This window comes from Sander vitreus, chromosome 18 (genome assembly GCF_031162955.1).
Source record: "Sander vitreus isolate 19-12246 chromosome 18, sanVit1, whole genome shotgun sequence".
NCBI lineage: Eukaryota > Metazoa > Chordata > Actinopteri > Perciformes > Percidae > Sander > Sander vitreus.
This window is the reverse complement of record NC_135872.1, coordinates 23,205,486-23,222,402: the sequence shown is the minus strand read 5'-3', so window position 1 is coordinate 23,222,402 and position 16,917 is coordinate 23,205,486. Positions and strand designations below refer to the sequence as shown.

At 40.4% G+C, this 16,917-nt stretch overlaps 1 protein-coding gene across 1 annotated transcript; it reads left to right on the top strand.

Annotated features, from left to right (window-relative positions):
- Positions 1–7,069: 7,069 nt before the first annotated feature.
- pnocb (prepronociceptin b) lies at positions 7,070–15,321 on the top strand. Its single transcript, XM_078275157.1, has 2 exons — positions 7,070–7,294; positions 14,561–15,321. The coding sequence occupies exons 1-2, from the start codon at positions 7,151–7,153 to the stop codon at positions 15,221–15,223; spliced, it is 807 nt and encodes a 268-aa protein (XP_078131283.1). The 5' UTR covers positions 7,070–7,150; the 3' UTR covers positions 15,224–15,321.
- The last annotated feature ends 1,596 nt before the right edge of the window (positions 15,322–16,917 follow it).

The window sequence follows — 16,917 nt, the reverse complement described above, 5'->3', positions numbered from 1 at the left end:
GGATGGATTATGCTGTCTTGTTACCCTGGGTTAAAACCTAGTGTGTTGGGGCCTCGCCTTCCCAACGAACACTTTGTACTGTGTACAGTACAGTAGGCCTACATCATGTAGCTATGGAATTAGTTTTGTGCCTTTTTAAGTCCAAGAAAAACTTCTCAAGTATCAAACAAAAATCAATAATCGAAGGAAAAAAAAAAATTCATTCAAAATAAAACTTTTAAATAAAACACAATTGTCAATAGTAGTCGCTAATCTCGCTTTACCAGACCTTCCTCCACAGCGCTGCAAAGAAGGGTCTGGCTAGTCCACACAGCATTCTGGGATGGGAGACAAACGTGCTCTGGTTTTTTGGCATTTCTTTAAACCAATCACAATGGTCATGGGTGGTGCTAAGCACCGGGCAGAGCCACGGTGACTTTACAAAATAGCCTCGGGAAGGAACTTGTTTTGGTGGAACGTGTGTACGTTAAAAAGTTGTTTTAGTCGTACAACAGAAAACTCAGATTGGACAGATAGTCTAGCTAGCTGTCTGGATTTACCCTGCAGAGATCTGAGGAGCAGTTAACCACAGTCCTCAGAAATCCACCAGAGTTTAAAATTCCAACACAAAGAAAATGGAAGTTAACAGATATCCGGCCGGAAAGAGTGAAATCCGGCGGAATCAGAAACAACAATCCTGGAAGGGGAAGGTCGTGGATATAGACTATGTAGTCGTAAACTAATGGTCTTTTATTTGTTTGATATTACGTCCTTTTCTTTACAGTTTCTGTTCCAGTTCCAGTTTCTTTCTATGAAAAAAAAATTCCCAAATACACATTTATTATTATATTATTATTTTATCATACTGTTCATACTTCTATTTGTGCCTGTAAATTTTGTCCTAAATTCGCCAAACGTTAACGTTCAATAATGCCTCATTTACACATTTAAACATACAAATTTTAGAAAACGTATTAATAATAATACAAAAACAATTGTCATAATGTAAGTAATCAACTAAGGAAATGTAACTGTAATATTTATTAGTAAATTGTTTCCCCCCTATTCACCTGCAGTGTCTCCTCTTAAAGATAGCTGGAAAAGTATGCACATAATATCAAGATCAAGAACTGTATCATAACTGAAATAGAGCAGAGAGAGGAGTGTGTAGGTTCATGACTCAAAGTGTCACAAATGTAAAGGGCACAGATTTGATTTGTTAAAAAGTTATTGAGATATGGAAAAGTTGTAACTCTTTCTGGACCCTGGTTGTCAGTCGCTCCTGGGCACAATCATGAATGCATGCCAAGGAAAGTGTGATAACCCAGACATGAGAGTAGAAAATAAATTACCCAAATGACTTTTTTAAGATAAATGAATGATGTCTTATCCACTGGATCAGTGGTAGTACATTGTAGGGCTTCACGATATGAGGAAATGATCTAGTTGCGATTATTTTGACTGATATCGCGATTGTGATATGATTCACGATATTGGAGGGAATGATCATTTTTTTATCAGTATTTTCATTTTCATTGAAAAAAAAAAAGTGAGGATCTGTACCAAACAAAGATTGTTTTCGTTAGTATGTAGGATACGATTTGTAGGTTGGGACGTCTCTGCAGCATTTTCTTCTTTTGCTTTAACCAATATACCCAATATATTAATTGTGCAGCCCTAGTAAATTGTGTATGTTGCTTTGTATGTTCCCAATAAGATGTAACTTTGCGTTGTCAGATCACTGCAGTTCCATTTAATGGAGTGTTTCTGATACAAATCACCATTGGCAACTCATAACACCAATTACTGGAGCACGGAGAAAGCTCTGTGTACACAAATGTTGACGTATGAAAATGAAATGTTGTATTTTGTCTTAAAAAGACTAAAGCCCTATGCGCACAGAACTAGTATTACCAGGGGACCTCATGTGATTTAGAAATTACCCCCACATGTCTGTGTTTCTCGTGGCACATTCACGTGGGATACGCAAAGCATGTATTTTATTCAAATTGACTGACATTCAACAGATACGATGTCAAGGCTCTGTCAAAACTTTCATTCAAAATTGTCAAAGCAACCATTACAACCCAGAATCACAGAGATGGTGATTTGCACTGGAATAATATTATCATACAACCTCTGTGTTTGGCAAAATATGGTAGGTCATTTGCAGTGAAATTTTCATTTAACAGCAATTTAATATTGGACTTCTATAAAGTTGGGGGACTCACAAATGTCAGATTTTTCAAAATTGAAGCGTCCTGACTTGTAGTCCTTAGTATGGGTTTAGCTTCAAAACCACAAAATCCTTCACTTCCCATAATGCTACTAAATGGCATCATTCATTAGATCCTCCCTGCCTCCTAAATGCCCTTCTTTCAAACCCCACATCTCTTGTCTCTAGTATAACGTAGGCTTAAAGTCTCATTTGTCAAGCCAAGACCAAGCCAAGACCTAACCCTGGTGACATCACCAGGGTTATTTGGAAACTTCTCCGGAGCCACAGAAGATATTATACAACTGTTTTCACAAGCTGAATAAGGCTCCTCATAATGAGTAAACTGAAATCAATGTGTAAAATCAGTGGAGTGTCCCTGGAAGTATTTCAGTAGTAAAAGGTGTACAGACGTTTTTAAACAACTCCAGTAATGCTATTTACATGTGGCCAGTGCCCCTGTAATATTAAGCCTTGACCCCCCTCTGGCGCCCCTAACATTGTGGCAAAATATTTCGTTCATTTTTAACCCCACCTTTATCCCTAAAGAGGGGATATTATAAGGAGTTGACCGATACTGTTTTTTTAAGGCCGATACCGATACTGATAATAAAACCAATAACCAATATTTGGATATGCATTTACCGTAAAAATGAAAATCTTCTGGTCAAAATTACCATTTTGAAATGTTACAAACTCCAATATACAAGTTTGTTTAAATGCTTTAAGCAATTATTTAATACAAACTAAAACTTTAAACAAAAAACACAGTCAAAAACATAAATAAATAGCTTCAAAAGCAAGCATCAAAATAGCTTCCTGAAGTTTTAACATGCTAACAAGTGTTGCAGACGGCTTCCAGAGCTGTAGCAGAGCCAAAGTAGTGCACTTTTTAATTAATTCATTAATTAACTTTATCGGTCATCAGTCAAATAAAACACCGGCCACATATAATCGTCCAGGGCCGATAATCGGTCAATCCCTAGATATTATTCATGTACAGTGATAAATAAAATGTAGGTTAACACTGAATGAGTATTCTTGTGTTCAGTGTTATATGTGTATCGTTAGTCTTTTGTACAATCAAATCTATGGAGGGTTGTGCTTAATATATTTGGTACCCCTAAAATTGCATGTGGCCCCAGCCTGGCCTCTCCATTTGAAATGAACCGCCATTGAAAAGCAGGGATTCAGTAGTTCAGATGTTCATGAGCTCTGCCTTTTTCAGCTTTTATATGTTCATTCATTTTCTGTGGAAGAAAAGAAAGCAGCTCACATTCACCTAAACCGATCATTGCTTGGTTCCGTATGCTTTTCCAATTGGCTGCACTAAATCCATATTTACTGAAATATCAACTGAGGCATGCTGGCCATTGTATTCCAAAACTGAGACACGAATATTGAAACTTGCCATATGCACTGCATCACACCAAAGCTATGATGGCAGCTATAGATCTCAGAAACACACAGCCTGAAAGTGGCCATTCTGTGGGGAATACTTCTCCACAGTAAACATGTTGAATGCAGCAACCTCAGCGCAGGGCACTCTCCCGTTAATGGGATGTATTATTGGGAAGGAAAGGGTTAAGTGTGATATTCTGTGTGGGGACAAGAGGTGTGCAAACAGATTTGAGTATGCAATTAATTAACATTGAGCAAGTGCAGTCACTCTAACTCATCCTGTGTCAACGAGCTGACCAATACAAACCAATACAAATTACATCCCACATATCCCGCAGATTTCCCGCAGATTTTAAACAAATAAAAAAAAATTAAACAAAACTCAGGATGTAAACACATCTTCACCCCCCATGCAGAAAAACAGTCCACAACATTAAAAAAAGAAAAAAAGTAGGTTTGCGCTTGAAAGATTGATCTTATGAATGTGTATTCAACAAATCATCCTCAAAACATATACTGAAAATACAAAAGAAACAAATGTTATATGTATATGTATATATATATAAAGTTTGAAAGCTTTATGTGGATATGTTAGTTTCTGAAAATGTGCTGTTGTACCTTAGATGATCTGATGCTGTCCCCATAATGTTTAGCTAAAAGCCTAAATCACAATGTTCTAATATGAACCTCTGAATATGTGAAGGCAAACAAATGATACAATTTAACATAAGCTTATGACAGACATTGCATGACTTCTCAATACTAATAATGGTGTTGACAAAAACCTCAGTGCTCATATTCATGCACTCTGGCAGAATATTATCAATGTGTGTGGGCCAAGTCTTTGTAATGCTGGGCCTACACCATCACTTATGCTATGCTGGTTTACTCATTTGTTCAACTTACTTAGTAGGGGCCACTTAAGGGAGAACATAACAATATCAAATGGGCTTAGTCAGCAGGCTAGCAAATGATCATCACACAAAACATCTCAGCAAGGCAAACAAACAGGTCCCTCTAATGATTTCCCATGAAGCCATTTATATATTTGTAAATGGGCCGGAGTCACACTCGACCCGTTTCATGTGCTATTGACTGCTAGTGGTAATGTGGTGCAGTGGAAGCGGTCACGGTGTGTTCGTTTTTACTTATTTATTTATTTTTTTTACATCAGTGTTCCCATCAATACGACACCCACTCGGTGTATTACTAAAGATTTGTCTTCGCTCGCGTCAACATCATATCTTTACTTTGGGATTGTGTTGTCACTGGCTGTGACTTCTACCACTTGTCTCTGTCTCATTCAAACCTGTGAAAAACATTACGAGTGTGAATTCCATTTGACCAGATAGGTGCTTGTGTGGGTCAACAGAACACATTTAATGTTACATAACAGTGCATTCAGCAATTCTTCTCATTGTAAATGTAGATTCCGGCATCATCCAGATTTCTTTTATCCATAGGTGTAATTTACAGGGGTGATGGGGGCGAGGGTAATCAAAACTGGCCAGTGTAACCCACCCCAAAAACCTATTATAATTTCCTTTACATGAACAAAGACATGTGCACCATAAATTGATGCAGAAAAAGCACAAATTGTTGCAGAAATCTCCAGAATGCAGGAAATGAAGTGTTTTGTGTTCTAAATTGCAATTTGTAAGTGGAGCTCTCAACCCCCCCCAATGTTGAAACCAATGTTACACCCTTGCTTTTATCCTCAGAATATTCATTTTTCAGCTTTGTTGTCATTATAGAATGTGACCCTTTCAAGCTTACCCTGGTTTTAGCATTATGGCACCTATTTTTCATAGTGCTCTGTCATTTCAATATAAAAGTACTCAACATGTCCTTTACAACAGTAACTATTAATACTGCTATTAATCATATGTGACATAGTTTGTATTAGTCATATTTATATTATGTTAATCATCTCAATATCTGTATTAATCATGACTACACAACTATCTTAATATGTTCACAATCAAAAAGGAGTCAAAAGGTCGTCCTTTATTTTAAAGACACATAAAAGGTCATTCAAAATTTAGCAGTGTTATGTCATAAGAAATTACAAAAATACTTCCAGAAGAAGTACCTGAAGTATTTTAAATACTGCATTGTTTACATCCACGTTTACTAGTTTGCTGTCTTCTTCTGCTGTCTTCTTCACTGCCTTTGCTGGCACATTGCAGCCTATCTTGGCATGTCACCACCACCTGTTGGTTATTGGAATAGTGTGACACCATTGGTAGGACTGTATTTGGCATGAATGTGCTTCCCTGTGTGCACATGAGATAAACAAAACAGGGCCTCACTCATAGAAAAACAGCTCCATAGCGCTACTAGAGGTCTAAAACTCTACAGGGAAACTTTAAATTACTTACAATCAATTTCCCTAAATCTCATAACTGAGTAAGAATTACATAAAGGGCATAAATACGTTGGCTCAGCCTAGCCATGGTCTTGGTTCATAAATTTGCAGAGGCCATATGTTTCTGACGAGGCAGCAGTCTATGGACAGAGGCAATCTAGGATGTTCTGAGTGGCTGTTATTTCTTTGTTATCTTTGTGTTATTGGATGATATAGTGGTGAGTGGCAGGATAAATGGGGGTCAGGGAGTGGAGGTCAAGCAACAGACACTGTGCACCTGGATCACAGATTTGTAGCCTTTACCAAGCAGCTTTTGTTGATACAGGGCACGACCAGGGGTTGATGCATAGACTGTATAAGTGAAGCCAAAACATCTGGATCGCCACCTGGTGGCTGGCTGCAATATTCGGCATACATCGCGCCCCCTCAGTGTTAGCGGATGGGACATGGACCAAACAAAAAAATCAAATTAAACCTCAAATACATTTTTTTCAAAGATTTTCTGTAATTTTAGGTTGTTCTTATCCAATGGATACGCTTGTTTTTTATTAGTTATTTGATGCTATTAAAACAGGGTGAAACATTATGATTTGCAGCTGTGATTGACTTACGATTGGTCAGGTGATTGTATGGACAGGACTTTGGTACAGTGGCTCCACCACCTGATCACTACTGTGCTCCAAAATTCACTTTTGTACAGTACGAGGAAGTGGAGAAGCCTCGTCCATCTTAATATACAGTCTATGGATGTGAACCATGGTGTCCTGATGTCTTTAAGCACCGATCCAATGTGAATCTCCAACTTTTGCTGTATGTTTTCCATCAGTGATCCACCCCTGCAGGCTGTAGTGGCTGTTTCCTGCTTACTGGAAAATACCCATTTTCTGATTGATTGCCTCAGGTTGTGCTCTCTCTCCAGCCCACCCACATTGCCCATCTCTTGGTGTTGGATGAACACTTTCCCACCACCAACGCTTTGACTGACCGCCCAAATCCAGCTAATGATAAACTATAAACTTGAATTGAGGCAATGCATCTGTGACTCTGTCTGCTTTCTCCCTGTAGGCTGGACCAGATCCCATAGGCTTTATCTCCCAGATTCTCCAGCTGTTGACCCTTGTGTTAGACTCTTCTGTTGTACCTGCCTGGGCTCCTGTTTGTCCCTGCCTGCTTGGCTGTGCTGAGTGATGAAGATCCCTCTGTGGAACCTGGTGGTGTTGCTGGCATGTCTCTTCACCCCTGGACGCAGTGACTGCCAAGGGGACTGTGTGGCCTGTAGCTTGGTCTTTCAGCAGCAGCAGCAGCAGATGCAGCAAGCCTTCAACACCATGGTGAGTGTGTGTGTGTGTGTGTGTGTGTGTGTGTGTGTGTGTGTGTGTGTGTGTCTTGTGAACACTGTAGTTGTGTGTCGGTGTGGGTACAGCAGCACTGTGTTTGTGATTGTATGAGTAAGTTGTCTTGAATCACGATAAGAGCTTCTGTAATGCGTACTGTAAACTTTTTTGCCTGTGTATATGGGAGTAAATATAGGGGTAGATTGTATTTTTCGAAGCAGTCTGCCAAAGTATTTAACAAATAATGAATTAGTTGAATTTTATTCTTGGGGAGCCATAGTGGTCGATGGGCTAAAACGAGTACCAAGTAAACATTTTCTGTCAATTAAAGGCAAAAAGCCTCTCCACAAATCTTTTAAAACTTATTTCAGGAAGATTTCTAGTTGTGTACCCCCAGTGGCACTGTGGTACATACTGCACATTGCTAACACAAATGTATAATAGCAAAGCTGTTCTATTTGCCAACTAACAAGACTAAGCAGGGATTCAGATTGAAAACAGCCTTGCGTTAAAACAGTGCAGATACCAGAGACAATGAAATTCGATCCAGGAAGTCCAGTTGGAGTAACAGATGATGCATTTAAAAGTTAATAAGTAGCCAAAACAATGGTTTGTAATACTCAAAGACAGGATTTTACAATTAAGGAACGTTATTATGGTGGCTTCCAACAGACTGCCTCCATTGAATATGGAAATATGGGCGTAGTTTTGACGTGATGTCACCATCAAAAGTCACAGTGAGTGGCTTATGGTGGCTTTATCTGGCTGTCGCCTTCTTGGCAGTGCCTGACGTCGGCTAATCCAAAAATGGGCAAAGAGGTGGAGTTTCGTCAGAGCTAAGACGGGCCGAATGAAGCCTACAGTCTACGCTCAGCTATCTCCACAGCGTTGCAGAGGAGGGTCTGGCTAGTCCAGACTGCATTCCGGGATGGGAGAAAAACGTGCTCTAGTTTATTGGCATTTCTTTAAACCAGTCACAATCGTCTTGGGCAGCGCTAAGCGCAGAGCGGAGCCACGGTGTCTCTGCAAAATAGCCTCTGGAAGGGACTTATTTTGATGGAACGTGTGTACGTTCAAAGGTTGTTTTAGTCCTGCAACAGAAAACTCAGATTGGAGCGATAGTCTAGCTAGCTGTATGGATTTACCCTGCAGAAATCTGAGGAGCAGTCAACCATAGTCCTCAGAAATCCATTGGAGTTTAAAATGCCAACACAAAGAATGCGGAAGGTAACGGACATCCGGCCGAAAAGAGTAACATCTGGCGGAATTTCCAGCGGCAACGCAGCAATCCAGGAAGTGAAACGTCATGGATATAGACTAACGCTCGTCTGCTGTGTGGGGCAGCCCACCTGTCACTCAAAGCGGTACTACCCCCCGCCCCCACAGTTGTCATGAGTCATGAAGGGGGAACTTAGCTATAGAGCTAAACCATTTTTTTTTGTACCAGGCTGTACACGTTTAATTCTGCTTTAAAGTTGGGCATTTTAACATGGGGGTCTATATGGGGATTGAGTCCCTTTTAGAGCCAGCCTCAAGTGGCCACTTAAGTAACTGCAGTTTTTGCACTTCCACACTGGAAGTTCATTTCATTTTTTAGCACCAGAAGTTTTCGCTTGGTCTGAATGCATCTCAAGAGCCAAGCTAGCAGCTCTGTGAGGCTGTACATAGGCACGATGGTGCTTTGATCTAAATGCTAACACCAGCATGCTAACATGCTGACAATGACAATGCATACATGCACACATGCACACATTACATCAAGTGTAATGTTTAAAATGTTCACCATCACTATCATGTTTAATTTGCTAATAAGCAATAAACACAAAGTACAGCTGAGGCTGATGGGAATGTCATTAGTTTTACAGGTGTTTGGTCGTAAACCAAAGTGTTACTAATTAAAAAGATGTACCTTGATGATGGCACTATGAGCAAAGATGGGGTATCGAAGTTCTTCTTGTATTAGACATTTTCTAAAAAAACTAAAGTGTCAACGTTATGCGCTAGAGGAAAAGTCAGGGAATCCCCAAAGTCAGTAAGCTTAATTCTCTGGCAACTCTTGGTCTGATCAGTGATGAACCCTGTATGGCTGTTTTTCTAAAACACTTCAACAGTTGGCATTTCACCAGCAAAATTGATATTACTTCTGTCTCATAGTGGAAAGGGGAGATTATTTGCATGCGTAAGTATCTGCAGCACTTGTGCAATGCTTCGTGACCAACATGAAGATACCAGCCTCTGCACTGAGAGAATGTGATTGCTCTCCAAACTCAAACCAAATCTTCAGTGCAGCACACATAATATTTCCAAACAGTGCAAGACACGTCAGCGGATAAAAATAGTCTGTGGGCGTCCATGAATAGCTGTAGGATGGCTAATTTAGCTGATAATGATGCAGAGAAAGACAGCTGGGACCTTTTTAGGAGTTGTAATGGAACTCTGTAATTGACTGCTGCTCAGTATCATCAGCCCAGGCTTACATCGGAGACTGACACATTTTATCAGCTACTCATTGTGTTAGCTGCTTTCCCATTGAGCCACAGATGGAATCCACTGAGCAATTCCATTGTTTCCCACTCCAGACTGAAAGAGTGTCTGTAAAGCCGCCGGTGTTTGTTATAATGCCAGGACCCATTGATTTATTAGTGTGCACCCCTACACATCCAGACATACACACACATCAAGCATTTCATAGTATCTTACCTTCCACTAACTACATTCATTGCGTAATGCTAATCCTAAAGGTAAATGCCAGCTTTTGTTTACATTTGTGCTAATCATCTGTGCTACAGCTGTTATTTCATAATTCTGAGCAGCTTCTGCATATTGTCTTTTGTAAATATAAAAAGCAGGATTTTTTGTTGTTGTTGTAGAGGCCATTTGGCATTCCACATAGAGATGTCTGTTATTTAAGCCCACCTTCCAGTACAACTTTACTCAACTTTATTGTCATTGTACACAGTACAGTACCAGTACATTGTAACAGTTAAGCATTTAGTCAATTTTAGAACCCACTGGCTATCGGTCCGACGATTTAGCCTCTGGGGGCAAATACAACACTTGGTTAAGAGTAGGAAAGGATTGTTGTAAAGACAAACACTAATTATAGCACTGTGACAGGAGGCAAACTACTCCTGCATGCCAGTCAGACATGCTACACGCCAATCCACCACACCAACCTCCACGCCCTTACTCGGGTCATAAAGGGCATAGTCTATATCAATAACGTTTCATTTCCAGGATTGTTTAGTTCCACCGGATGTCCCTCATTTCAGCCGGATGTCCGTCACCTTCCGCTTTCTTTGTGTTGGCATTTAAACAATGGTGGATTTTTGAGGACTGTGGTTAACCGCTCCTCAGCTCTCTGCAGGGTAAATCCAGACAGCTAGACTATCCAATCTTTTTTTTTCTTTTTTTTTTCTGTTGCACGACTAAAACAACCTTGGAACGTACACGTTCCACCACAACAAGTTCCTTCCAGGGGCTATTTTGCAGAGACAACGTTGAAAAAATGCCAATAAACCAGAGCATGTTTTTCTCCCATCCTGGAATGCTGTGTAGACCCTCTTCCGCAGCGCTGTGGAGGAAGGTCTGGCAATGCGCGAGACTATAAAGGGCACTATTTCCTGCATTGGCACTGGACGTTGGCATTCAACATAAATCGTGAAGTGCAGAATTGTCTCAAATGGACAGAATTCCTGTGGATACTACTAAGCTGCAAGTCGACGAGTCAACAGACTGCTCACATGTGTCACAGCTAGTTCCTTACACATTGCCTGTCATGAAAAACACCCTATCACTGTTTACCATATACATAAAAATACAACATTGTTTCTTTTTGGTTTAATCCTTGAACGTTGGATGCAATCAGTCAGTGTTACTAGACTTCCTTTTTGTTTTAGTCGCATTAAATGATCCCAGATGGTCTTGTGAAGCATTACCATGGTCATCAGCCATTCATGTGTGCAGACTCTGGAATGGCACCAAGGGGTGGCCAGTTGGATTTCAAGGGTGACCCTTCCCATTCTGTTATGCCAACACGCTGTACAGCTCAGTAAGTGAGGAGTTTCTTCACCTTAACCCAACAACAACCTTATCCTAATTCGTTTTGTGTTTTAATGACTTCATTTGACGGATGGCAGAACAAGTGACAAAGGTCCCCAGCCAGAATTGAACCGGGGATGATGTGAATAGTCTAACCTTGACTCTACTGACAAAATAAAGCCTTCGGAGCATCATCACTATGGAGGATAGTGATCATTTTCATCCTCTGGCCCTCATAAGCATATAAATACACACACACACACACACACACACACACACACACACACACACACACACACACACACACACACACACATCTCCTCTCACTCATAAACTCCTTTAGATTGCTCCATTGATCTGACGTGGAAAATCCCCTGGTGTGCTCATTTCATTTACGATGGATAATTAATTTCCGTTGATAGATTCACAGCGGAACTCCCTCTTCTCTCATTCCTTTGATGTGAGCAGGTTTTCCGATAACAATGCAATTTATCTCATTTGTGCGAGATTTGACGAGTAAATGGGATTTGCTCCGCACCTCAGGCTGAAATTTAACTCAGAGGCCTCGGGAGTTTAAGAAAAGGGTGATAGGAGAGAAGTGTCAGCTGTGGCCTATTTACGCTGTCTGAAGAAAAGGTAATGCACTGTGGTTTTCACATTTAAGGGTATAAATGTCAGAGTCAGTAGGTTAAATATTAGGGCAAAGTTAAATATATAAAATGCATTGTGTTTTGACCAAAGACAATGAAATAATATATATATATATATATATTAAAGTATAAATACAGTATATCCTTACCTCCATACTGGTATGGTACTGTGAGTGTTCTGACAGAAAGCCCAAATGTCAGGTGTGATGATAATAAGACAGGAAGGTCATTACAACTGCACAGAGTCAATGATTCAGCTCTGATGAAGTGCATAGATATAAAAAAGTTCAATTCCAAAATACAATATATATCATTTCAAGAGCAAATATATCATTACCAGAAGTTGAAGAGTCAATCTGGAAAAGAAAAATTGGATGTAATTTACCTGCTGTCCCTCAAACCGATTCGTGATTTCTTCCAATTTTGTGGTGTCAATCATTTTGCGGAAGTAGATGCCACCGAATGATGGACGTCTCATGTTGGCACATACATTTCCACACATGCTGAACACAGCAGGAACAACACCCATTAACTCCAGTGACACATGAGCAACCCAGGACAAGAGACTGCATTCTCAGCCCGGGTCAGGTTGGACAGCAAAGTAGTAACACTTTCTAGGTTTAAAAAGAAGTGGGAGTGCATGACATAAATGATATGCTGAAATATTTATTTTATTGACATGATCAGCCCATCTGCGAGGTATATAATTAAGTACATTTGTGCATCTAGAACTATAGAGCAGGGGTCTTTAATGTTTTTTAGGCCAAGGACCCCTAAGCTGAAAGAGAGACAAAGCAGGGACCCCCTATATATTGTATAGAAATGTTGTTGCATATTAAACTGGGCAGAATGGGTGACAATGGATGGATCAATATTATGTTTTTAATTAAATATATATATAAATATAATTACATGTTTTTTGTTCCTTTTTACGAATAGGCTGATTCATCTTTGCTAATAATAAGTTGATTTCATGTTAATGTATATTTTCAGACATGTTTTAATTTTTGAAAAACAAAAAATTCAAATAAATATCAAACAATAATTTGTGCCCCCACAGTTACTCTAAGGACCCCCTAGTGGGTCATGGACCCCCTGTTGGAGATCTCTGTTATAGGGTGTAACTCTGTTGTTTCCTTTTTTGATATAAGTATGATTTTGTTTATAGTTAAGTTTTTAAGAGCCTTTAGCCTCACCTATCCTCACTGATTGACTGATTATTGATAAGGCAACATGCACACAGGAAGTGGCCATGAATGTCTTTAAAGCTGCACTAATCAATATTCTTGTATGAAAAATGGCTCTAATTAGAAAGGGGTTACTCGTATTGACAAACCTGCAGAGAATTAATCACCAACTCTGCAATTTCCACTTAGCTCTGCGCAGCACTTTAGCATCTTCCAGTGGATTATTTTAGTTTTCCGGACCCCAACTTTTGGTTCAGTCCCACGGCTCTCATCAATCCCATTTCCAGCCGTAAAAAAAAAGTTCTGACAAACACACTGTATGCTATCTTCACCGCTGACTGAACAGCAAACACAGTTAGGGTCATACGTGACAATGGAGAGAGATTACTTTTCTATTAGTCAACATTGTTGTTTTGGGAAAATCCTACATATAATACCTTTAACTGAGATAACAATAATGTTGATAATGCCAATGTGGCCCCTAACGTGCAGCTGCTAACATTGCAACTGTTTTCCCATATTTTGGGAGGCTAAACCTAAAAATTGGTCTTTGAAACAGTATGTTGGTAATCTAAGAAGTATAAAACAACATAATCAAGATGTCAATGGGGATAGTTTCAGTTTCCAAACAAAAACAGCATGTAGATGAACATTCCCTTAAAATCTCACATTTGGGTGCCTGCTCTTTGCTGTGTCCAATCTCCTGTATCATGACTCTTTTTAGGATTCTGTCATGGATTCATGCCTCTAAGGCAGGGGTCTTCAACGTTCAACCCCTTAACTAAAAGAGAGATGGATCAGGGACCCCCTACTACATATATTGTATAAAATGAAGTTGCATGTTAAACTGGGCCTACAATAACGTGTAGGGCGGCCTAAAGCCTTTATACATACCTTTTTTTTGTTGCATAGAATACTAAGTTAATAACATAATAATTGATTATCATACACAACAAAACAAAACATACAAGTATTAAATCCCCCTTTCAGTACCATGGATATAATGCCACTCGGCCAGCCATGTCAAAACAAGTCGGAGAGTGGGGTTTACTTCGTGATAAAACCAAAATTATTTCACCCAGGACACGCTCGTTTGTTCCTCGGTAGTGTTTTAATCCAAATCCGATCTTTGTCCAAAATGTAATGAGTCGTTTTGGTGCCTAAACTTAACTGTCAGCGCAAAACAACCCAACATTTTGTCCCCACCGGGGATAAAAATAATTCAGCAGAAGTTATGGGATGGTAGATAGGCAGGGATATGTAGACCAGAAAGGGGGAAATCCCGCGCATTCTCCCCCTGGAAAATGGCAACCTGCCCTTATTATTAATAAATGAGTCAAGTGAACTACTGACTATACCCATCACTCTTTCCTCTTCCTCTACAGGTGTGTTTGTTGGAGTGCGAGGGTCATGTCTCCTCTTCGCTCACATGGGAGGTGTGTAGACGTGCCGTCAAGCTATCGCACTATCCCGCGCTGTCGGAGCGAGACGCTCTGTTCAAGAGAGCGGGACAGGAGCTGGAGCTCACTTCTCTGGATCTGAACTCTGACAGTGAACCGCTGCAGTCGGTGGCCGCGGAGTCCTTCCAGGAGGGGGAGCGGGATGAGGCGCCCTTTGAGCCGCGCAGTGCCCAGTATGACACATCTCTGCCGGAATCCTCCGAGGAGGAGGAGGAGGTGGAGGGCCTGCGGGGCCTGGATCTCAGCGTGGCGGACGCAGAGAGGAAGCCGAGGGACGAGAGGAACGCGGGGAGCGACAGCCAGCCGGAAGCGGACGAGGATGACGCCTTAGAGGCCGTCACCTTATCCAAACGCTTTGGTGGCTTTCAGAGGGGGCGCCACGCGTACAGGAAGCTGATCGGCTCGGCCGTGAGGCCCCTACAAAAGCGCTACGGCGGCTTCATAGGCGTCCGGAAATCTGCCCGCAAATGGAACAGTCAGAAGCGAGTGAACCAGCTGCTCAGGCAGTACCTGGGCATGAGGAGCAGCCGCAGCGGCAGGTTCAACAACATCCCTGTAACTCGCGTGTGGAGGCAAAACAAACTGTAACGCATCTACGTCGCTCTCCGTGCTCCCAGTTACCTCAACCAGATCATGTTTTCAGCATCTCACTCTCTCACTCCGCATTTGAAGCGTGACGTCACCGTCGTCATCCGTAAAGAACAGACTCCGCCAATCTCGCCGCGCCTCTTTTGGTGTCTCTAATTATCAAGGAATGTTTTTGACCGTGATGTCCTTCTTATTAAGCATATTTCCACGCCATTCTATCAAATAAAGAATTAGAGAAGTGCAATTGGATATATTTTTTTGTGTGTGTCGGTATAATACAAAAAAAAAAAAGGGGCCAAATGAGATCGGAAAACTGGTTCACTGCAAGCTTTTCAGGTGAGACCTGAGGGTGTGACATTTAAAACTCATGTTGAATGCACTTTCATGCATGCGTGGACGGCTTTTTTGTTGTTGTTGCACTCTGTAGTTTGTGTTACTAATGTCAAGCTCTCATGTAATGGACCCATTCGTTACTGCATAGGCTTCCCCTTTTAAAAAAATGGCATTTTGGGACGAAACAAATCATACACAGTTATTATTATTATTATTATTGTTATAATCAAGAATCAAATTGGAAGTAAACCAGCACTTTTCTTTCAAGATGGTTCAGCCAGATGGTAGGACAGTGATGAAGCACAAATTACTGTTAACTACTGATCTACGAATCTCATTTGCTGCTCAAGGAACTTAATTAATTAAACACAACGTGTGCAAAATTGGTTTTCTGAACTTTCAAACTCACCGAAACTTTGCATCCCTACGCAACAATAAGCCGTGTTCCCGTCGCTTAGTTCTGAGTTTATATTATTCAGCAGGGGGGGGGGGGGGGGGTCTCAATGTAAACCTTGCAAGTGATGAGTTTCTCTCAAAGGAATGAGCAGCAGGTTGGCAGACTCCCTGAGGCTCCTTTCAGTGGAACTATACTGTCCTCTAGTGTTTGAGGAACAAACATGTTGCCCATTTGGATACTGACTTGGGATCAGTTGTGCCGTGTCCTTAATAATATTTTGTGGAATTCTTTGTATTATTCTGCAATTACAGTCAAATTAGAAATTGACATAAGATGTCAAATATACAAATACGTTTAATTTATGGCTGATATTTAGATGGTCTTCACAGTCAAACTAAAAGATCATGACAATTCTTAAACATAACCTGAGGAAACTGGTGTCTATTTTTCCTCATTTAATTAATAGTGCCTGTATGACAGCTCCTGGCTCATCATAGTTGCCAACCATCTAAGATACTGTACAAAAATGAATTGTGTGGGGAGGGTGGCTGAAACTTAGATTTCACTTTTTAGAAAAGCAAAGCCTTCTGAAGTGTTATAAATTATTTCTTTTTTTTGGACCCTCCCATTGAACAGCACCCTCCCTCCAATATCTCAAACAATTATTTCACTGTTAAAAGCTAAAGGAAAGCAAAGTGTGAACAATTGTAGGACAATTCATCATACCTTAATTTAACCCATAATATGTGAATCGAAGAACAATGTTTATTGCCATAAATGTGCACCTTAGAAGTGGATTTATAAATTGCCAATTTTGCAACAAATTACACAATGTGGAATATCACTGCTACTCAATTTAAAACAAAAGATCTTTCCATAGAAAAGATTTGCACATCCAACAATTCTTAGATGCAGGTGTGTTAAAATATTACACCAGACTTGAAAAAGATAGATATTAACAGTG